Source organism: Trifolium pratense, linkage group LG1 (assembly GCF_020283565.1).
Source record: "Trifolium pratense cultivar HEN17-A07 linkage group LG1, ARS_RC_1.1, whole genome shotgun sequence".
Taxonomy (NCBI): Eukaryota; Viridiplantae; Streptophyta; class Magnoliopsida; order Fabales; family Fabaceae; genus Trifolium; species Trifolium pratense.
In genome coordinates, this window is record NC_060059.1 from 51,189,273 (window position 1) to 51,212,261 (window position 22,989).

General features: G+C 32.6%; 2 protein-coding genes and 1 long non-coding RNA gene across 7 annotated transcripts; all 3 read left to right on the forward strand.

Annotated features, from left to right (window-relative positions):
- The first annotated feature begins 977 nt into the window (after positions 1-977).
- Positions 978-1,313, forward strand: LOC123896019. Its single transcript, XM_045946474.1, has one exon. It carries the CDS (start codon positions 978-980, stop codon positions 1,311-1,313), a length of 336 nt encoding a protein of 111 aa, XP_045802430.1.
- A 6,355-nt stretch (positions 1,314-7,668) lies between these two features.
- On the forward strand, positions 7,669-12,949 carry LOC123903290 (protein SMAX1-LIKE 3). Its single transcript, XM_045953245.1, has 3 exons — positions 7,669-9,570; positions 10,350-10,611; positions 11,091-12,949. The coding sequence occupies exons 1-3, from the start codon at positions 8,414-8,416 to the stop codon at positions 12,144-12,146; spliced, it is 2,475 nt and encodes an 824-aa protein (XP_045809201.1). The 5' UTR covers positions 7,669-8,413; the 3' UTR covers positions 12,147-12,949.
- A 1,158-nt stretch (positions 12,950-14,107) lies between these two features.
- Positions 14,108-18,111, forward strand: LOC123903291. 5 transcript variants are annotated; one of them, XR_006807889.1, is made up of 7 exons: positions 14,112-14,753; positions 14,851-14,923; positions 15,120-16,125; positions 16,405-16,428; positions 16,763-16,861; positions 17,190-17,271; positions 17,569-18,111. It is a non-coding gene; the product is annotated as an uncharacterized LOC123903291 (long non-coding RNA). The 5 variants fall into 5 exon arrangements; XR_006807886.1 differs by having other exon boundaries at positions 14,110-14,753; positions 16,405-16,861; XR_006807888.1 differs by lacking the exon at positions 16,405-16,428.
- The last annotated feature ends 4,878 nt before the right edge of the window (positions 18,112-22,989 follow it).

Sequence of the window (22,989 nt, forward strand, 5' to 3'; positions counted from 1 at the left end):
TGCTTCCCTCTACATCCATCCTAACGGCGGTGGCGTTCTTTCTTTTTTACCTTCTGCTTTTCACTGTCTCATCACCTACCACTTCGCTACGTCGGCATCGTTCCTAAATCGCATCGAATTGGTAGACAAACAACACTAATAAGCTGTTATTTTTTTTGAAATTGGACACTAATAAGTTGTGGATCTATCTAATCCCTTCCTCTCTTCTTCTCACATTTTCTATAAAATTTGTTTGAAATCTTATTAGTTTAAGAAATTTTGCTGGAAAAAAACAGATAAAAAATTTTAGTTCCAGTGGCAGTAGCCTTGGTCTGAGAATTTTTAACAATCATTCAAGCATCTTCATATTTTCTTGAAATTTTTTTAAAAAGGTTTTATTAAAAGAATGAGACACCATAGGTGATGAAGATGAAAAGATGTATCAGAGAAACTAAAGAGAGGAAGCAGAAAGACGAACGCCACCGGACAGAGAGAACTCCGCCGTTGCGATGGACGGTGAGGGACGGGCGGAGGCGAGAGGGAGAGGAAGAAGCAGAGATGGAACGAATGAAACAAGAAGAAAGGAGGGGCGTGTTGCTTTGTTATTTTGTTTTTTATTAAACAAATACAATTAATTAATCTCAGCTTTTGATTTTGTTTTTGCCACATGTCTCTTATCAGTGCAATCAAAAGAAGTAAAAGGAGCTTATAGAAAAGGAGCAAAGCTGCACTCAACACCAACACACATTTCATACAAATTTATTATTCCAACAATTTATCCTTTTTTTTTTGACTAAATACAATTTATCTTAATACCCTTTATTATCAATGAATATAACAAAATGACACAATTTATTAACAATCTATTTTTTTTTATAAGATATAAGTAATTCACTTTTATATTATTTATTTATGGACTGTTACAGAATAAAGATGGCAAGTATATTTGGGGTTTCTACGGGTCTACTGCGATGCAGAATATTTTTTTTGCCGAGATTATGGCAATATGGTACGGTTTGAAGCTGTGTTGGGAACGTGGTTTTCGTAAGGTGCTTTGCTGCTCTGATTCATTACTCTCTGTTAATTTAATTAAGAAAGGGGTTACAACACATCATCGTTTAGCGAATGAGATTTATTGTATTCGAAAGCTGCTAGCTAATGATTGGGAGGTGATTCTTACTCATACTCTTCGTGAGGGAAATGCGTGTGCTGATGTGTTGGCTAAGTTAGGTGCTAACTCTGACTCGCCATTGGTGAATGTTCCTACTCCTCCTAGAGATCTGGTTAAGCCACTCTGGGATGATGCTTGGGGTGTAGAGTTTATTAGGGAGTGATCCTTTGTTGGCTTTTTCTTTATTTTTTCTCTTATGTAACCAAAAAATATTATTTATTTATAATCAACTTTGAAGCCACAATCAAATAGCTCCTACAATACCTCAACAAATTTTTTTTTTATGTGTATTTCACAATACTTTATCATAAGATATCTACAAAAGAAAAAATTATAGAGCCAACTTGCCCGGCAGATTGCTTCATTGAATAAAAGAGTTAAAGAAACGTTCCATAGGACTATGAAACATACTACAAAACCTCGTTGGATACTTACATATTTGCTTTCTGCCACATGGCCACGTAGAGGTCGAAGATGCTTATTTGAAGTTCAAAAAGCATAAAATGAGCGTCCCTTTTGAGTAGATAATGCCATATTTTACTTTTAATATTGCTTTATGAGAGACTACTTTACTTTAAGAAAAAGTTGAGAGCATATTAATATTTGAGCTCTAATTAAATGTGTTTGAATGGAAATCAAGAGGGGTGTGTTTTGATTGTGAAAGAAGAGAAAAGATAGTAATGTACCTTTCACATTGCCACAAATCTTATGGTGTCCAAATACATCAAGAGATCAACACTTACGTTTTTTATGGTGTTGGGTCATCACGAGGGGGCAGCCGGGGGATCATCCACATTGGGCTTAAGAACAACTCTACAAGTGAGTTGGACACCACACTCTTACCCAAAACCTTAAGGTGTTAGGTTTATGGGTCATCTCACTTATAAAGTGTTCAACCTCCACTTTTCTAAGCAATGTGGGACTTAACCACTCACACTTGCCACAACAATCTCCCCCTCAAGTGTGAGTCCATCCACTCTTGGATATGCTCCCCCTCAAGCGGAAGCTTTCTTCATCCTACACTTGTACCGCCGTAAGCCACACTGCTCCACGGGACTCGCCGCTTGACCACCTTTGTCAGGAAGACTTTCGATACAAGGAGCCAGTTCAACCCTTTGTCGAACCATCGGCTCTGATACCACTGTTGGGTCATCACGAGGGGGCAGCCGGGGGATCATCCACATTGGGCTTAAGAACAACTCTACAAGTGAGTTGGACACCACACTCTTACCCAAAACCTTAAGGTGTTAGGTTTATGGGTCATCTCACTTATAAAGTGTTCAACCTCCACTTTTCTAAGCAATGTGGGACTTAACCACTCACACTTGCCACAACATATGGATTATATAAAGGAAGCGATTTTAATATTCACTAATTTAGAGATCAAAAAGAAAATGCTATTGGATCGGGTGGGTAGCTCAACTAGTTTGAGCTAAGGATGAAAGAAATTAAAGAGTAAAGGGTTTAGGATTGCAGTCCTGACGAGGTGAAAGAAAAAAAATGTTATTATTTTATTTTATTATCATTTTTAAGAATTTAATTTATATGCGCCGTCAGTGTAAAATTATTTTACACATGCATTTAATAATATATTGACACATCATGTATGGTATTTAAAACATATGATGTGTCACATTCATTAAATGATGTGGCAATGCATTATTGGATGTATGTGTAAAGAATCTTTACACCGACAGTGCACAACAATTAAACACATTTTTAATGGCAGTATTGTTAGTTATTATGTTAGTTTTTTTACTTACCATGACTCGAACCTGAACCTCCAACTCCTTAACCCTTCGTTCAACCAACGCAACCAGTTGAGCTACCTATCCCACCCCGAAAAATGCTATTATGCTGTAAATGTAACTCAGTTGGTAGCCACCAGAGATATTATTGAGGGGTTGTGGTTCGAACTCCGGGTTCTTCACTTCTTGATACTTAGAAGTATGTGAGTTTAATCATTAGACTAGACAATATATATTTTTTATTTTGTTTATAAGTTTTTTTTTTTTTCAAAAAAAAAAAGAAGTTAATAAACTGGCCCTTAGGATAACTTTTTTATTTTCATATGCATAACAATAACCCTTTATTTCAAAAATAAAAAGTTAAACCGTTAGTATTAGTGGGGTAGAAAAAGATGGAAATATTAGGTGCTTGTAAGTGTATATATTCTTGTGTCTTTTTTGTTCAAACACTTCTTTTCTAGCTAGCATAAGAGAGTGCTATGTGTGTTCAAATAATTTGGTGCCACCCTCTTTGCAAGTCTTTTTAGGCCAACAAAGATAGAAGATACTTTTTGACTTAAAAAATGCTCCATTACTAGTTATAGCCACAGTAAATGCTTGTGCTCGTCACTCACACCCTAACCAAAAGCACAAGATACTTTATAAACAGTTTGTAGATTTGGTTTACCTGTTAACAGATTCATTTTTGGGTTGTAAATGTAAATTCTATAAGCATCTACATAATTACTTTTTGTAGTTGCTCTAGTCACGTGAATTGCAAACAATAGTCATGCCTAAAGGAACTTACCATTGAAGTTTTATACTTGGTTAATTTAGTTGCAGTAAATGGAGTTAACAAAGAATTAGTGCATGCATGGAGTTTTAGGTTCAATTCTCATCGACTTATAAACAAAAATAGAAAGAAAAAAGAATTAGTGCATGCATGATGTTTAAATTTATTGTGAGTTTCGTGAAATTAGGCATGTACATGGTTTTAGCAATACCATTGAAGTTTCGATAAAATTATAACAATATCATAAATTTTTCAAGCTCACCGTGAATTTGAACTTGCACTAAATTAAAAAAAGAAATACATACTTCTGTTATTTGGTCAATGTTGTCCACATTAGGTTTTGCAATGACAAAATTGATTTTGAATGAATTGATTATATAAAATTAATTTAGATTAAAAACGAATTGAATATATAAATTTGAGTTGAATGATTAAGCTAGTTCAACATTAAAAATTAATGTAGATGCAAAAATTCTAACTTAACACAATCAATTTTCTACAAGAATATCCAAACACATCAACATCAATTTTACAATTTATTAAATTTGTTTCGTACAAAAGTGGAACCAAACATTCACGTATTCTTATTTCTTATCATAATTTTTTACCAAATTTCAATGATAAAATGTACAATTCTATTTCAAATGGTTCAAACTGACAATTACAATGTCTTAATATTTGAGCTCCAAAATATTGAAGACATATCTAAACGTAGACATTTCCATATGTTGCTTAAGGACCTGAATCTCCTCTAGTAGGAGGAGCATACAGTTTACCGCAGTAATAGATCTCAACTGTTGATTATATAGATTGTACTGTTCAAATTAGGTATAAAAAAATTAAGTATAAAGCAATCGTAACCGTCGATTGTTAATCGGACGGTCCCAATCTATTACAGTGCAAGATGCTGTAACAACGGGAAATCTAAACCCGTTGCTTAAGTGGGTTTGTACTGTTTCTAGCATTGAGTGCTCATCAACTAGTCATCCATTATAACATCAACTATCCTATCATTGTTAGATCATTAATTGTCTTTTTTTTCCTTTCTTTCTAGTAGTGATGTTACTCAACATGTTTTCATTAACATGATGCTTTCTTTCAAAATGACATGCATGGATTGAAATTATATATAACTGACTGATTCACACATTAATGATACGTCATGGGTCATTGCACAAAACTAGTAAAAGTGAAGTACATGATTGAGGATTGAAAGGGAGGTATCTGTGTTCGAAAATATATTCTCTGATTGATTTCTTTTTCGTGAACACCTAGATAGATGGAAGAAGAGCACTTTGTGGGTGGGTGGGTGCTATATGTGCATGCTCTGCTTTCTATGTAAAAAAAGCCAATATTCAAGAATTGAAAACTTATGCCTCCAACATAAATTTGACACAACTATCCATGATATGTGCAATGCCTTTGTAATTTTTCACTCCTCTTAGGAATCTGGCTTGAGTTGTAAGATGAGCACTATCTCTACTTATAAATTTATGTTCAGACCATTTATTATCCGACATGAGACTATTGATACACTCTCTTGGTAGGTCGTCCAATAGCAGATGATTCAATAGATCAGGAAGGAGACTTTTTTTGATACCGTCTTAGAATTTTCGGTTGAACCTCAACTTAACTCTACCCTATAAAACCAACTGAAGGTGAGAACTTTCGTTTTGTAAGATTGAATTAGCCCAACCCAAATTTTAAGACAGGATACTTCTTTTGATCGGATTTTGTGGTTTAAAATTAAAAAAAATCAACTATCAATGAAATCTATGGTCCAAAATGTTGATACATTTGAAAAAAAAATATATAACTTCAAAATGAGTTTATAAGTGAGAGATATCTCACATCTAGTAAGCTGATTTTGTACTAAACACGTTTCAGAGTTAGATAATTTTGTTCATAATTCTCTATATATAAGTGCAAAAATGATGTAACTTTAAGAAATTAATGGAAAGAGAAAGAATAACAAGTGGGAATAATAGAGGCCAGGAAGAGAATGTTGGTGTTTGAATAGATCCCCATGCAACATGATGACTTATCAAAGGCGTCTGTAGTTAGTTTATAGTTACACTTACAGAGGGACGGGGACGGACATAGGGAGGGCAAGTAGGGGCTGAGCCCCCCCAACTACTGTTTGGTGTAAAACATGTACCCATAATATAGTAATTGTAACAATTTACTTTAAAATATTTTGATAATATATATTATACACTACTAAAGTCCAAATTCAACTAAGTTAGTTTTGATTGTTTGCTACAAGTGAGAGATTATTTTCTGCTATGAAGATTGTGAAAAATAGGTTGAGACCAAGATAGAAAATGAATTTCAAACTAATTATGTGATTACTTACACCGAGAGAAAAATTGCTAAAAAATTTAATACAAATTCAGTTATTGATGAATTTTATGATATAGAGCAATGTCGTGTACAATTTAGATAAACAATATGATGTATTTTTTATTTTTTATTGAGTATATTTAAATACTATTATAATTATTATTTATTTAATATTTATTATTTAGTTATTCCACCCTCCATTTTATAAATTTCTGGATCCGTCCCTACTTACAACAATTTTAATGGGTACAAAAAAAAAAAAAGTGACTTCAACCCTTTATTCCCATGTTGCCTTTGGGTCTGGAAGAAAATCGTACACATTTGGCCATTCCTTGGCTCAAATGTAAGACTACAGTGAGGCCCCATTCTCTTTTCAGACCCTCGATTTTGGCATTCTCATAGAAAAAGATGCTATTTTTCGATCATTAAGGGAACATATCATTTACATTAGGTTTAAGAATAATTATATAGGAGAGAATGGAGGATCTTCTCTATCGGGCTTATGAGCGATTAGGGGAGTCAATGTACACATTGAGCTAAATAACAATTACACAAGTGTGTTGGACACCACATCTTACCCAAAATTTTAAGACATTGAGTTTATGAGTCCATCACTTATAAAATATTCAACCTCAATTTTTTCAAGCAACATGTTTGGTAGACAACTTATAGGAGTCAATATTTCTTGGGAGAGAAAATGATGATTTGAGTATAATGTAATAGATTGGTTATGTGTATGTTTGGTTTCAATTCTGGAGCATCCAGAATTGATTCTGGACGTGTAGAATTGATTCTGACTTGTTTGGTTTCTCAAAAGTAGAATTGATTCTGCCTCCAGAATTGATTCTACTTGAAGCTAGAAATCGTAGCTTCTGATTCTAGAATTGATTTTTACACTCAAATTTTTTGTTCAACTCACTTTTTCATGAATATATCCAAACATAAACCACTTCAGCTTAAAATCAATTTTGGCCAGAATCAATTTTACAGAATCAATTCTGCCAAAATCAATTCTCTCCGCCGCAGAACCAAACACACGCTATGTAATAAGAAGATCTAAAGATAAAATGAAATGTTGAATGAGTGTCTTAGAATATGGGGTCTACACACAAAGAAATTCAAATTCAAGTATGCTAGTCTATGGAGAAAGAAGATTTTATTTTCTATGAAACGTAATTGTTTATTTACTAGGGATCAAATTCAAGTATGCACATGACCCGTCATATTTTATTTTTATCGAAACCTTATTAGGTGTACAATCAAACATCTGGGTCAGGCAGGCCTAGTATACCAAAACTTGAGTACGGCTATGAACGGCCAAGTTCAAAATTTCAAATAGAGCTCGGAATACAGGAACATGATCGTAACAAATCGCTAATAGATTTCTCCTTCCTATTTTTGCACCAACATCATGAAATTGTTCTTTAGATGGAACACATCAATCACTTTACAAAAAAAATTGCTCTACTTGAACACTTTTTCTTTAAATCTTTTATATATTGTGAAGAGAATAAAATGATTTTTGTTATAATAACTTGTAATTTTATTTTTTTTTCAATTCAAACTGAACTTTTGTTATGGTACATCTTTTATCAATTGGTGTGATTTGTTATTATTAAGTATATATTGATTGATATTGATATATATATATATATAATTCTAAATGCAAAATAGAAGAATTCTTTCATACCCATGATTAGTTGGTACTTAACTTTTTCCTCTCTTGAAAAAGAAGAAACAACTAAGTAAAACATTAAGCATATATAGAAGAGAAAGTGCCCCCACTTACAAATACCAAAAACTTTTATACAAAAAAAATTTGTTGAATGAAAGAGAGAGAAACAAGACAAAGCTAAGTTGCCTTTGATATACTTACTGGTGAAATAGTCCTACTTGTCAGCACATGCAATCCACTTTCTATAACAAAATCCACTTCGGACCCCAAATTTATTACCTCACCCACAAGTAAAGCACAATACACACACACCTCCCTTAAATTTCACACACTTAGCTTCCTCTATAACTCCTCTCCTCTTTCTCTCCTATACTCCTTTTAGACCAAACCACCATCTTTTTCATCTTTCATATTCTAATCTCAATGTTCTAAACAAACAAAGTTTCATTCAAAAACAATTAGTGATATCAAAACAAAACCTAGCTTCCTACCAAACTATCTTATTATATACCAAAAACTCCTTTTGGTTCTTCATCACCCTAAGTTTCGTCCTTCTATCCTACTTCTTAGTCTTTCTCCATATATTATCATTCTCTCAATCCAAAAATGAACACCATCTTACATGATCCAAGATATATACCAACTAGATGATTATCCCTTCAAATTTCACTATTAATTTCTAGCTTCTCTTCTCTTTTACTTTACTTACCTTATAGAAGATAAAGATGAGAACAGGAAACTGTTCTTTGCAACAAGGCCTAACTACAGAGGCTGCAAACATAGTAAAGCAAGCAATAACCCTAGCAAAGCGTCGCGGCCATGCTCAAGTAACACCACTTCATGTAGCAAACACTATGCTTAGTGTTACAAATGGTTTATTAAGAACAGCTTGTCTTCAATCTCACTCTCACCCTCTTCAATGTAAAGCTTTAGAGCTTTGCTTCAATGTCGCACTCAATCGTTTGCCTGCGACAACTTCTAACCCTATGTTAGGTTCTCATCATTCTCAATCACAGTCTCAGTATCCTTCTATCTCAAATGCTTTGGTTGCCGCTTTTAAGCGCGCTCAAGCTCATCAGCGCCGTGGATCGATTGAGAATCAACAACAACCGCTTTTGACTGTGAAGATCGAGCTTGAACAACTCATTATTTCAATTTTGGATGATCCTAGTGTTAGTAGGGTTATGAGAGAAGCTGGGTTTAATAGTACTCAAGTTAAAACCAATGTTGAACAAGCTGTTTCTTTGGAAAACACTTCTTCTCATGTGAGTGGAAAATCAAAGGAAAACAATAATCAAGACAAAGTTTCCAACAAAGCATTGGTATTGGATCCAATTAGGGTTGAGGATATCAATTGTGTTGTTGATAACTTGAAGATGAATCAAAGAAAAAGTATTGTTGTTGTTGGAGAGTGTGTAACTAATCTTGAAGGTGTAGTTAAAGGAGTGATGGAAAAATTTGATAAAGGAGATGTTGATGAATCACTTAAAGATGTCAAGTTTATTTCTCTTTCTCTTTGTGATTTTGGTAATGTTTCAAGGCTAGAGGTTGAAGAAAAAGTTGAAGAGCTTAAGGGACTTGCAAAAAAGAGTTTTCATGGAAAAGGATATGTTTTGTATCTTGGTGATCTTAAATGGTTGTTTGATTATAAGAAACAACAAGGGATTAGTGGTTATTATTGTTCTATTGATCACTTGGTAATGGAGATAGGAAAATTAGTTAATGGTGTTGGAGAATGTGGAAAGTTTTGGTTGATGTGTGTTGCAACTTTTCAAGCTTACATGAGATGTAAAAATGGACAACCATCACTTGAGACTATTTGGAATCTTCATCCTATCACTATTCCAACTGGAAGCTTGAGATTGAGTCTCATTACTCACAGGTAAAATTAACATGCAATTTGGTAAAGTTCGAAATATATGTTTTTTTTTTTGGTCTAAACCCTCCTGTTTTTAGAGTTAATTCAATCGAAAAGTAAATAAAATCTGATCGATAATTGTTTGAGTCAGGATTTAAACTCCGATGGTAAAGTTTGATATCAATAATTGTAACTGTGGTGTATGGCTTTATTTCTATCTTTACTTTTACTTGAAAAACTGTTTCCTAGCCTTCTTTGGATGAATGATTATCTATCTCAAAATGGACATTGGAAAAGGGATAAATAATTGAATTGTCTTTTGCTTTTTAAAGGTTAAAACTTCATAAACCAAAAATGTCAAGCAAAATAAGTAAAAAATGTTTTAGTTTTTTCCCTTCTATTTTACTTTTTTTTTTCTTGTATATTAGAAGGGAAAAAATGACAAAAGATATTACAAGTTTGTGCACTGAAACCAGAGACATGTCAGTCATTATAGTGTTGCTTTTTGATAGATTAGAACAAACTATGAAAGAGGCTTTTCTTTTAGATATTTATTATATAAATAATATTTTTAAAAAGATTATTTTTCACATAGCCTATATAAAGTTTTTTCACCAATAATATGAATCAAAAAATGTTTATTTAATTTTTTACACTCTTGTACCATATATACTATATCAAATTTTGAAACATGGAAAGAAATAAATTGATAATCTTATTAGTCGGTTTTTAGACTGAATATTAAGTGTTAAAAAAATTGATAATTAATCTTATGATATCATTATTTCTCCTTTTGTTCTTAGTGGTTTAGAAAATGAGTCAACAAACGAGAATGCTGAGAATAGAACAAGCTGGCTATTACATGAAGGAGTGGGAGATGATCAAATAATTCAAAAGCAACAACAACAAGTTGCTTATTTTGCAGAAACTTCAACAAAAATTGACAAAGAAGTTCGAAGCCTGCAGAGAATGAATTCTTGTAAAAGTGATTCATCAAGTTCAAGTCTTCCTGCATGGCTGCAACAATACAAAAATGAGAATAAAAGAATCACCTACAATGATCAGGTCTCATCATCATCACAATCATATTATCATTGCATAGCAATTATTTTTACCATGCATCACAATTTTTTTTTTGAAAATATGACTTTAATTAGTCAAAAAATGTAAAACATTTATATGGACCATTTTTAATAAATTTTGCTAAAATATTATATTTATTTTCCTTTTTATTTATGATAAAATATTATATTTGGAGGTTCAAATATCATAATCCCTTGTTATGTTACTTCTTTTTCAGCAAACATGTAATAAATTAAATGATGAAACATAAAGGAATTATCTCTCTTAAATTGTAAACGTAAAACTATAAACATACCAATGGTGAAAGAAGTTAAAACTATTATCAACTTTCTTAATTTCTACCATTTAGAGACAAAGTTATTATAAACTCCAATAATATTATTATTGAAACTCAACTTATTTAGCTATTATAAAAATTGTTTAGTAATATGAAAATGAACTTTTATTGTATATTTTATCAGAATGTTCAAGTGGGAGAGCTTTGCAAAAGGTGGAGCTCTATGTGTGGTTCAATCCAAAAACAACCCTATCATTGTGATGATAAAATCCTCACATTATCTTCAGCATCACCTTCTTCATCCACTTCAGGTTTTTCCTATGAGCAACAACAACATCCTAATGTTTCACAAAGCGATCGCGACCACCATTTTTGGATCTCTCAAAGTGGAAGCAAATCGAACGAACCATCTAACCCTAATTCAAATTCTTCTAGCGACCTTATGCAAATGGAGCAACTAAACAACTTCAAAGAACTCAATTTAGAGAACATGAAAACTCTATGCAATGCTTTGGAGAAAAAAGTTCCATGGCAAAAAGATATAATACCGGAAATTGCAAGCACGGTTTTGCAATGCCGGTCAGGTTTGGTAAAAAGAAAAGGAAAAGTGAGAAACAATGATGATGATGTTAAAGAAGAAACATGGTTGTTTTTCCAAGGTGTTGATTTGAAAGCTAAAGAAAAAATAGCAAAAGAACTTGCTAGGGTTGTTTTTGGATCCTACAATAATTTCATTTCAATATCACTTAGTAGCTTTGCTTCAACAAGAGATGATTCAAGTGAGGAAAGTAGAAACAAAAGATCAAGAGATGAAGCAAGTTGTAGTTACATTGAAAGATTTGGTGATGCAATGTCAAATAATCCTCATAGAGTGTTTTTAGTTGAAGATATAGAACAAGTAGATTATTTTTCACAACTTGGTTTCAAAAGGGCTATTGAAAAAGGAAGAGTTTTGGATTCAATTGGTGAAGAGGTTGGGTTTTGTGATGCTATTATTATTCTAAGTTGTGAAACTTTTAGTTCAAGATCAAGAGTTTGTTCTCCTAAAGAAAGATCCACTCAAGAAGACAAAGATGATGATGATGTTAATGTTGCTAATTTGGAAGAGACAAATTCTTATGTTTCCTTGGATTTGAATGTTTCTATTGATGATGATTACAATGAGGATGATCAGTTGGTGGATGAAATCGGGCTACTTGAATCTGTAGACAGAAAGATTCTCTTCAAAATTCAAGAATAATTATCATGAAATTTTCATGAACTATCAATCTTCTTTTTGTCTCCTTTTCTAGCTAGGCATCTCTTAATTCTCTTTGTTAATCCTAATGTTTTTTTTTTATAAGTAGCCTAGTACTAGTCACTAGAATTTAAAACGTGAAGAAGTGAAGAATTATGAACTCCCGTATCTTTCTATTCTTAGACATTATTTTCTTTTCCTTTAATTTTATTATGTAACTACATGTATATTTTGGAAGGTATATCAATATCTTTGTCACAAGAATTTAGAACTTTTTAAGAAATCGTTTTTTTGTTAGCCTTTAGAGCTTTATATCAACTATATAACTACGTGTATATTAATTATGTAACTACATGAATATTTTTAGCTTTAGTTTTATTATGTAATTGATGTATTTAGTTTATATTAAAGATAAAATACATCAGTTATTTAATAAATTAAAAAAAAAAATTGTTTATATACTTAAGGTGGAGGGGGTAGTTTTAATTACTTTTATACTCTTCATATTTACTAACAATGTATTTGGTTGTGAATTTGATAAAACTTTCTAATATTATATTTTCTTTTTATAAGCAATGTTAATTGTTAGTATTACAATGTTATGTTAGTTTTTTTCCTCCTTTGCCAGGATTTTTCCTCCTTTCCTCCTGTTCCTTAACCCTTAGCTCAACTAGCTTAACCAGTTGAGCTACCCATCCAACCCACTTTTTAATACTATATGATGTTTAGAGCAAAATTAGTAGTAACCAATAACTAAAGTTACCCATAACATTAATGACACAAAAATAAAAGATAAAAGAGAAAAACAACACGACAATATTTATTTAAAACAGTTCGATCGAAATATATTTTGATCTGTATATGTCGATCTATATATTTTGGCACAACCGTAACGACATAGTATGGAATGACAATGCTAGAATGTCAAGTCAAGTTGGACAGGCTGCTTATGATCAGTTTAATCTCAATAAGTGATTTTCGCATAACCAAGTTTTTTAGTTTTTTCTTTTGTTGTGATTTTAGTCATCTAAGTGCGGCAGTGTGTTGGTCGTCGTCCGATTGGTGCGGCGTTTTGGATTATCCGTCGTGTTACGGTGTTTGTTTAGTTCATATTGTAAGATCAATTTCAATCAATTGCAGATTCAATCAATGATTTAGACGTCAACGTTGCAGATCAGGAAGCATGGACATTCTGGTGACTTTAAATTTATCATATTACTTGTAAGCATTTTGCCGTTGTATGTTATTAACTTGGATGCTGTGAGTTTGTTCACAGATTCATCCTTTTTCGTTTTTAGCGAAGTTGAATTTGTATTTGCATCTGATGTATTCTATCAATTATTGGAATGAATGAACATCTTATTTTTAGTCAAAAAAAAAAAAAAAACAGTTCAATCGAAATTGACCTACATTTGGGAGAACGAGCAACAAGAGTTTCTTATACGGTTACAAGAAATTAGCCTTCAACAATGATCCCTAAGTTTTACCTTTTTCCTAGTCTCTTCTCTTGAACAAGAGACTCAATCATTTGAATTCACTAAGATTTATAGAATGATTCTCAACCCAAAGTTTTCCCACAAAAGCATTCAACGTTTAGCCTTTTATCTCCCAAGAATTCTCTCTTTTGATACACCCAGTTTGCCTCTCAATTCTACCACACAAATTGATTAGAAATCGTTTTTATTCACCCAAATGTTTGGTTTTGTGTTTGAGTTAACACAAAGTCATTATTAGGATTCTATAACTCTCATCAGAGAGAATATTAAAATTATATATATCATGATATTGATAATGCATATTTAGTTGATTTAAAACACGTTCTAACGACTCTCAATTAAAGTGGATATTGAATCTGATCTAATTGGTTCAAGGCTTTTTCTGAATATATTCTTTTGAATATTGAAAATGTCTATTCGCTTTTATTTTAATTTCTCTCTTCTAAAGAAACTACTTATTTTCACTACAAGAAAAATGTCACTTTGCGACACTTAGGTTGCAACAACTTGACTATAACCGTCGCAATGTGTTAATTTTAAAAAATTTGCAACGGTTTATGCGACACTTAGCTCAACCGTCGCAATATTTTGGCTTTTTAAAGCTTCCATTAGTGCCCATTGAAATTTTTGGCTCTCACTCACTTAATACCAAAAAATAAAAACACATACACAAAAAAAGTGAAAAAACACATTTCATTGAGAAATCCCTAAATCCCAAAACACTGTCTTCATCGTTCCCGCCGCCACCACACTCACACTCCGGCGCAACTTTCTTCATCGTTCCCTTCAAGAGAAGTGAATGAGTTCATCATTCTCTCCAATCGTTCTCTTAAGGTATCAAAACTCACTCTCTCCAATCTCTTTACTGTTCCCGTCGAGAGAAGTAAGATCTGTCGTTCTTCCAAAACTCGACTGCTCTGTCTATCTAACATCCACCTCCATCACCAAGAATCAAGTCTCAAATTTTAGTTTCATGCCTCTTTTCTCTATTTGGCAAAGAATCTCCACAAACCTAAACCCCAATTCCGAAATTTTCCCAATTCCTCCATTATTAGTTCATGCATGTACGAATTAAGGCTTCAAACTCTCATTTCATACCAAAAGGAAAGTCAAGGTATGAATAAAATTTGATTCTTGTTTTCCTCTTGTTCTTTCACCATTGAACCCCCAAATTCTCTTTGTATTTGATGCCTTATTTTTCCAAAATTCAGAATCCTTTTTCACGGCTTGTATTCATGAGTTTTACTATGGGTTGGAGCATTTCAAGTATTGGAGGTAATCTAGGTAAAATTCGTATGGACCTATGACTAGTATTTCTGTCATAACTTTCACTCTGTAATCCAGATTTGAACGATTGCTGAATTTTCAGAATCTAGACGAAATTTCCTTCAGTTTAGTCACTCATTTCATAGCATTTGGTTTAGTAACGAGCTCTGAAAACTCGTTTGAAGTTGGGTTTCTGATGCTGTGAAAATTGCAGGATTTTCCCGATGGGTTTTACTCGCTCAAGCCGCACAAACGGGTAACTGAAGCTTGAAGTTTCGTTTTCCTTTTAAGTTCCAGAAGTTCCCTTGACACATGAGGTTGGAAGTTTGGATTGAAAAGAATTATAAGACGAGATTCAATTGGAGCACTAGAATAGATTGGAGAACAAGCTTTTGATGTAGACTATGTTGTGGTTGTAATAATCAAGTGTTGAGAGAGGTGAGTTCCATAGCTAGAAATCCTTACCAATATTAGTCTCCCCACTATTCTCATGGAGAATTGGGTTTACGGGTAGTTAGAATTAGAATCTATTTCATGAGAAATTGCACTTTGATGAGATTGCCCCTTTAGATTAGTTCTCTCAAATTGTATAGATTTAATGCATGTTGTTTATGAATCTTGGTGACTTCCCTTGTCCTTGTTGTGCTACTAACTGTTGGCCTAAATTGTCACTAAAATGCATCTAGAGTAAGGCTAGGACTGTGTGAGGATAATGGTACAAACTGAATTTTTTTGCAGGAAACGGGTCACCTGGGCATTCTGCCCTCTGCGTCAGGGGCGTGGACCACTGCGCTGGAAGCGCAAATAACAGTGTTTCCCAGACTGTTCCTGCGCCTGGAGTTACATCCAGCAGCCCCGTTTGCATTGTTTTGCATTTCCGGATGCTTTTGGGACACCGTAATGTCCCTAATGGAATAAGATCATATAGGAATGAAAAATATAGTAGTTAGCTTAATAAATTGCATAGGTTGGGTAGGGAAAACAAACTGAATACTATGGACTAGATGTATTATAAGTTAATTCAGGACAGGTAAGAATATTGACAGTTGATCTTGAAATGTAGTGGACTTTGGGCCACAAGTGTTAGATTTCTAATGCTAAATGTCTATGATGAATAATATGTTAAGTTGTGGTCTATAAGGCACCAGAAAGGCTTCCTTATGTAGGAGTTGGAGCTGGATTGAAATTCTATATAGAATTTCACACAACGATAAGATGAGGTATGACCATACGCTTTAGCCCTGATATGATAGGGAATTTAGCCGGGTATGTAAGGGAATGGTTCGAGACTACTCACCTCGAATTATTCCGTAAAATCAACTCAGACAAATAATTGTGTCACACTTTATTTGCATTATACCGAAAATAATCGTGAAATGAATATGTATATGTTTATGTAATTGATCAACTGTCAGGACAAAAGATATTAGTACCACCCTAAGATAGGTGGGATTCACTGAGGCTTTATGTCTCATCCCACTCCTTTTTATTTTTTTCAGATAAGCAGATTAAACGAGTCAGGGGTAAGAAGAAACTACGGATTGAAGATGGAAGATTTTATTACATTAGTTTCTTCCTTGCTTTGTTAGATTAGTCTGATAGATATGTCTGATGATTATTTACCATTGTGTAATGGAACTTTCATTTCCTTGTACCTGATATAGAATTTAGGTACTTGTTTCTTTTGAACAAGCTATTCTATAAATTTTAATGTATCTGAACCTCAATTATGTATATCTTGGTCAATATTCTAGACATTTGACATTTGGATGTTACAAGGAGGTCATTGAACTTATATAGTTTTACTGTGCTTATGTTATTGAAAATCATAATCCGTTTCCATGTTGATATTTGAAGGTAGGGAATCCTCTTATGGAGTTAAATATGTTCTCAATTCAAGAGCAGAGTTCTTATGGTTCCATGGACTGATTTCAAATTCTGCTTTCAAATGTTAAGGTGTGTACATTACTTTGTAATCGTTTAACAGAACTTTCATGTTTATTAAACTTTATTGTGAGAATCCTTTATTTACAAATGGTGAGATAGTACTAATTTCCCAGTCTATCATAATTGTTAAATGACAAAAGTCAAATAGTTTTATTAATTGCATAGTATATGGCTGTCCCATTTTATATCAAGCATACTTTTGTTAATTTTGTTCTACCATCAAAGAAGAATTTTGCAGGGTATATGTAGTGGTTTACTTTCTTCATTCCCAACATGAATTCTATTATAGGGTAAATATTAACTTTGAGTTGTTTTGGACCTTAATTTTAATGTGAAGGATGAGAAGCCAACCAACTGGTAGTTTGCAGAATCTGTTCAGATGAAGGGGAAACCAATCACACATAACACAAATTGCTATGGTTAGATAAAATTTGTAAATTTCCATCTCCTTTTAACACTTACATTAAATAATGCTCTATTACTTCCATCTCCTTTTAATATTTCTCTAATAGTAGTGATAATAGTATATCCTCTTATGGTATGATTTTAGCTCTTTGTATATTATGATTGACCTTTTCATCTCTTTCTTATTAATTTCACTTAATTGTTTCTTTACTACACTATTGTGATTTATTTTCTGTTATAGTATGTTATTGCTGCTGCTGCATAAGTTTATGGTTTGTGTGCTTCTCACTATGTTTTTGGTTGTTTCGCAGTTCTGTTTCTAAAGTCTGAATGCGAACCCTCTGCGAGACCACCGTGAGACCATGCAAAAGTTGTTTGCTACCACACCATCACTATTTTCAATCAATGGCTCCAGTTGTAGTGGGAGATGTGATTCCAGACGGAGCTTAATTTTGTTGCCCTTATTTGTTGTCATTTGTGTGTGTGCGCTATAGGTCCGGGGTTTTTAATGATTGAGTCCATTCGTTTTTTTAAGTATCCTAATATATATTTATGTTTTTCCAGGTAACCGAATAAGAAAAGTCAAGAGATGGTAGCACTAATCAAGGATTATGAAGCAACATCATGTACCAGGGAATGTTTAGATATTTTAAGAACTTATTTTGCCATAAGGGAATGTTTTGTATGTTTAACCACTATACTAATGTTTATGTTTTAGTTTTTCAATGTTTGAACTACATTGATTTTTTTTCCGTTTGGAACTTCAAGATTATGGATGTTGTCACTACTTAATGAATTATGGATGTTAAGTCACTAAATGAATTATATAAATGAGATTAAGTTATTTATATTTATATATTTGTGCATTTTAATTTATTTACTCTTGTATGGATATGTATCTATTATTTAATAAGCCATTAAAATGTTTTAAATTATTATATATTTTTTTTATAAAAAAAAATAGTTTGCGACGGTTTTGAAACCGTTGCAAGTTCTGGTATTAAATTCAGCTATTAAATCCAGTCTTACGTGGGAATAAACATTGCGACAGTTTGAAACTATTGTAACGACGGTTTTCAAAACTGTTGCAAAGTTCTCTTGCGACACACAAATCAGCAACGGTTTGCTAACTGTCGCAGATGTACAATTGCGACAGTTTCAACCGTTGCAAACTGCAATTTTGACTGTCGCAAAGCACCTTTTTTCTTGTAGTGTTTCTATAATCACATATTTTGAACCATTGACATTGACATTCCAATAAGTAGTTAACTACTTAACTTTACAAAATGTAGATATATTCATTCTACAGCTTTGTTCTTTATGAAAATCTATCCTATGTGGATGTTTCTTAGAATCATTAGATCCTTTTCATTTTGCCAACTTCATCAGTTTGAATGAAGTTATTATATAATGCTGGAGATATAGTTGTTGAGAAGAGATTTGTTTGAATAGTGCAAAGAGATGTTGCAATCATATAAGGAGTTTTTTTTTTTTTTTTTTTTCCTTTTTTTTTCTTCAAGTAGTCCAGTGACTAGAAATTTCACTCTTAAAGCGGATAAGTGGGATGATCAAGGTTCGAATCTCAGCCCCCTGCATATAAAATGTAATGTCTCTGCTAACTGAGCTAAGCTCATGATTAATTATAGGACAAGGAGTCTGCTTTTGTTTCTCTAAAAATATTTCGTCCGTCCAATGTTGGACTTTATTAAAATAATAATAAAATAAAAAAATCTCTAAAAATAAAAAGGTAGAATTGCAAACAAATTCACAATATTCAAGTTAATAACATAAAACAACTCCATTTAAAAAAATAAAAAATAAAACGATTTACTCATAGCTATAAATAGTGTGATTACTATGTAAATCAATAGTTGATCGAACACCGCACATGACAGGAAAGCAAATGAACATCCCACGAAGACGTGAAAGCAAATGAGCACCACACATGAAGACATAAATCAAATAACGTCACACTGAGATAACGAAACAACAACAAAATAAACCTAATCTATGTGAAAACCAGTTATTTAGATTAAATTAGATGACAAAAAATGCACATGGGTGATTTCAAGTACAAATAAGACACAAAATCATCCCTTCTCAATGAAAAAAGATGAAGAAAAACTTAAAAAGAAAGAATAACTTATCTCTCGAAAATAACTAGGGCCGAATTCATTTATCTTATGCAATAGTTATTGAATGGCCAATGGTGAAACATGATCCGATTGTTAATTAGATTGATAAAATTTGACCACTTTTCATATTCTATTCCAATTAGATTTTTCTACCCTAACCTTATAATTTAAGAGTATTTATCTAATAATTAATGAGAATAAGTCATATGCTTGTGAAGTAAAAATTGATTAAATTAAGTTAATTGTGTGGTTCAACATGCAAATTTACTTATGTAACGTAACTTGTTCTCATTAATTATGAATTAAAAAAAAATTATAAATAAATATTTTCAAATTATCAAAAGGTAGTGTAGGCCTCAAGATCGAATTATCAAAATTTCGATTGTATTAATTATCAAAAGTATGATCCATAGCGTAAGGGTTGTGCAAATTAGAAGCAACTTTTTTTAATTTGGAAATTAGAAAGTAAGATCTTCACTAAGATATATCAAAAGAGCACAACTTTTTATGCTTTGTGTTATGCATTTTGCAAAAGAATAACTTTTTTCCTTTAATTTTCGTAACCCAACATTCTCTCATCTTTGGAAAGCAAGAAAAGGTTGCGGTTTATGGGTTTAAAATATATAAATAAATATATTTAGAGATTAATAAATATATATTAGGAAAAAGATAGATAAGCATATATTTTTTTAATAACTATAGTATAAACTATAAGCATATATTCTTTAAATCCTTAAAGTTGTTATTACTTTCGAATCGCTAAAAGATCATTATCTTCTCTACTTTAATTGAAACCCTTGAGCATAAGTATAGAATTTGTCGCTTATATGGCTTTTTAAAAGATGGATTAATGTAATCTGCGGTGGACAAAAGTGGGGTTTGATTTGCTAATGCCTTCTCTTCTACCTTTTACACGTTTCTATTTTGAGATAAATTTACATAATAGACACATACAGTTGTGGAACACGTCCAACCTAACCGCTAAATTTTTATTTAAAAAAAAAAGAAGAAGCCATCACATAACACACCTTAGGTTATTCGTAAAAAAAAAAAACACACACACACTTTGAATTAGCCGTGTTTTCTCTTCAAAGTTTCTTTTTATTAGAAAAATAAAACCGCGATAATGCTCTCTATTTTTACATGGATAACTTTAAATTGATAGATGAAATTCCACTACACTCACTCAAAATCAAGGTTATCAAAACCGGACCGAACCGGCCGGTCGGACCGGTCGGGCCGTGAACCGGTCATGAAAACGGTTCGGTTTTGAGCAAAAAACGGATAGGAAAACGACCGGCAAAAAAACGTGTGAACCGGGGTTGGACCGGGTCGAACCGGCGAACCGGCCGAGCGGTTTTGCAGTTTTTTTTAAAAATAAAAAATAAAATAGGGCAAAACGACGTCGTTTTAATTTTTTTTTTATAAAAAAATCTGAAACAAAACAACGACGTCGTAAGAATAGGAAAGAATTTTGTTTTTCATCTATTTTTCATTTGGTTTGAATTATTAATTTTATTTTATTTTGACTTGTGATATTTTATCTTTTTAATATGTGAAATTATGAAATATTGAGCAATTATTCATATATATTTATTTATATATTAATTAAAAAATATATTTAATTAAAAACGGTTCGACCCCGATTGAACCCGATCCGACCAATTGAACCTTGAACCGGTGAGCTCGCCGGTTCGATGACCGGTCCGGTTCTGACAACCTTGCTCAAAATATAGTAACTAAAAACTAAAAGTGACATTTTTTCTTGAGATATTGATTATTTTGTTACATATATGTCACTCATTGTAAATACAGTATTTTTTTTTTACTGAAGTAAATAGAGTACTTATTTTGAAGAAAAAAATACAAAATATTAAATTGTGGTGCAATTATATTTAAGTCTTTTATTAAACTTAAATATTTTGTGACAGCCATTAAATTGTATATTTGTAAATATATAATAGTATTATGTTTAGCTTATATGTGAGAGGGGCCATGACTCATGTCTGCCCCTTCCTAGATTATTCATGCAGATAAATAAATCTACATCTACAATATGTTAACAATAGATGAAAAAATAAGGTAATTAAAGAGAAAGAGGTTAGAATGTACTAATAATATTATATCAAATATACTAATAACTTAAGTCTTCTTTGGTTATTTGGAAGGTGTGAATGGTTACAAGCTATGAAAAATGGAACTTGGAGGATTAAAATTGGCATAATTATAGTTTTAATTAGTTCCCCTATATCCGTCACAAATCAATCTCTCAAATTTAAAATCACTCAGTTTTGGTAGTTTAATTCATCATAATTTTGTACTTAAAAAAAATATTAAAATGGAGCGACCAATTTTGTGAGCGAGTGAAAATAGGGGGATTAAAATTGTAATTAGACCTTAATGATAATAAATTGGGATGCTAGACTCGCATGGTGATAAGTGAAATGATAAGGAGAATTGAGACTGATATACAAGGGTGGTGAAAATTCAATTTGAGGTGAAATCTTTCCCTAGTGAGACAAGGGATATCATCAAGTTATAGTGGAAGACAACCAATTGGATAACAAGTGACAATAGATACGAAAAATTTACAACAATTGTTAAACCAAAGCAATATTACTATGCAAACATGGTGAAAATTGAGAAAAAAATGGATAAATTTAAGGACGAAATTAGTAAGTTGTTGTGGCAAGTGTGAGTTAGTCTCATATTGCTTAGAAAAGTGACGGTTGAACACTTTATAAGTAAGAGGACCCATAAACCTAACACCTTAAAGTTTTAGGTTAAAGTGTGGTGTCCAACTCATTTGTAGAGTTGTTCTTGAACCTAATGTGGATGATTCCCGACTGCCCCATCGTGATCCAACAAGTTGTAAAATATAAAGATTTAATTGATAGCAAGTGATTAAATGTTAAATATAAGAACCAATTTGAGAGCTAATATTAAAATAAAAAACTCTTTTGAAATAATCATCTTTTAATTTGTGTTGTTCTAATTTGAGACACGTACTGTTGGGGTCAATGCTCCAGGACCACAGGAGAAGGGGACACCATATCTTCACCAAAAACCTTAAAGCATTAGGTTAATGAATCACCTCACCTATAAATCCAACATTATTCCCATTCATATATAATCGATGTGGGACTTAACCACTCACACTTGAAATCCAACAAACTCCCCCGAAGTGTGAGTTCCCACATCCTATAGTTGATCCAATGTCAGGATCCACTCCCGCCCCCACCGAGCCGAACCATGACTCTGATACCACTTGTTGGGGGAGTCAGGGGGAGTTCGGGAGAAACAATGGGGTCAATGCTTCAGGACCACAAGATAGAGAGACACCACGTCTCCACCCAAAACCTTAAGACATTAGGTTAATGGATCACCTCACTTATAAATCCAACATTCTCCCCATTCATAGTCGATGTGCTGATGCAATCACGGTTTATGAGAAAATGTTATTGGGAATAACAAATATAGAGAAAAATAAAAGAACACAATCACAACACAAGAATGCAATGTGGAAACTCCAAAATCGGAGAAAAAATCACGTCCATTGTCAAAACCGACAGCTAGAGAATATCACTATGTGAAAAT

Bases quoted from the DNA above. Each gene is read 5' to 3' on its own strand.
- LOC123896019 (XM_045946474.1), top strand. From the start codon at position 978: ATGGCAATATGGTACGGTTTGAAGCTGTGTTGGGAACGTGGTTTTCGT.
- LOC123903290 (XM_045953245.1), top strand. From the start codon at position 8,414: ATGAGAACAGGAAACTGTTCTTTGCAACAAGGCCTAACTACAGAGGCT. The intron at 9,571-10,349 runs GTAAAATTAACA...TTTTGTTCTTAG, and splicing joins TTGAGTCTCATTACTCACAG to TGGTTTAGAAAATGAGTCAA. The intron at 10,612-11,090 runs GTCTCATCATCA...ATATTTTATCAG, and splicing joins GAATCACCTACAATGATCAG to AATGTTCAAGTGGGAGAGCT.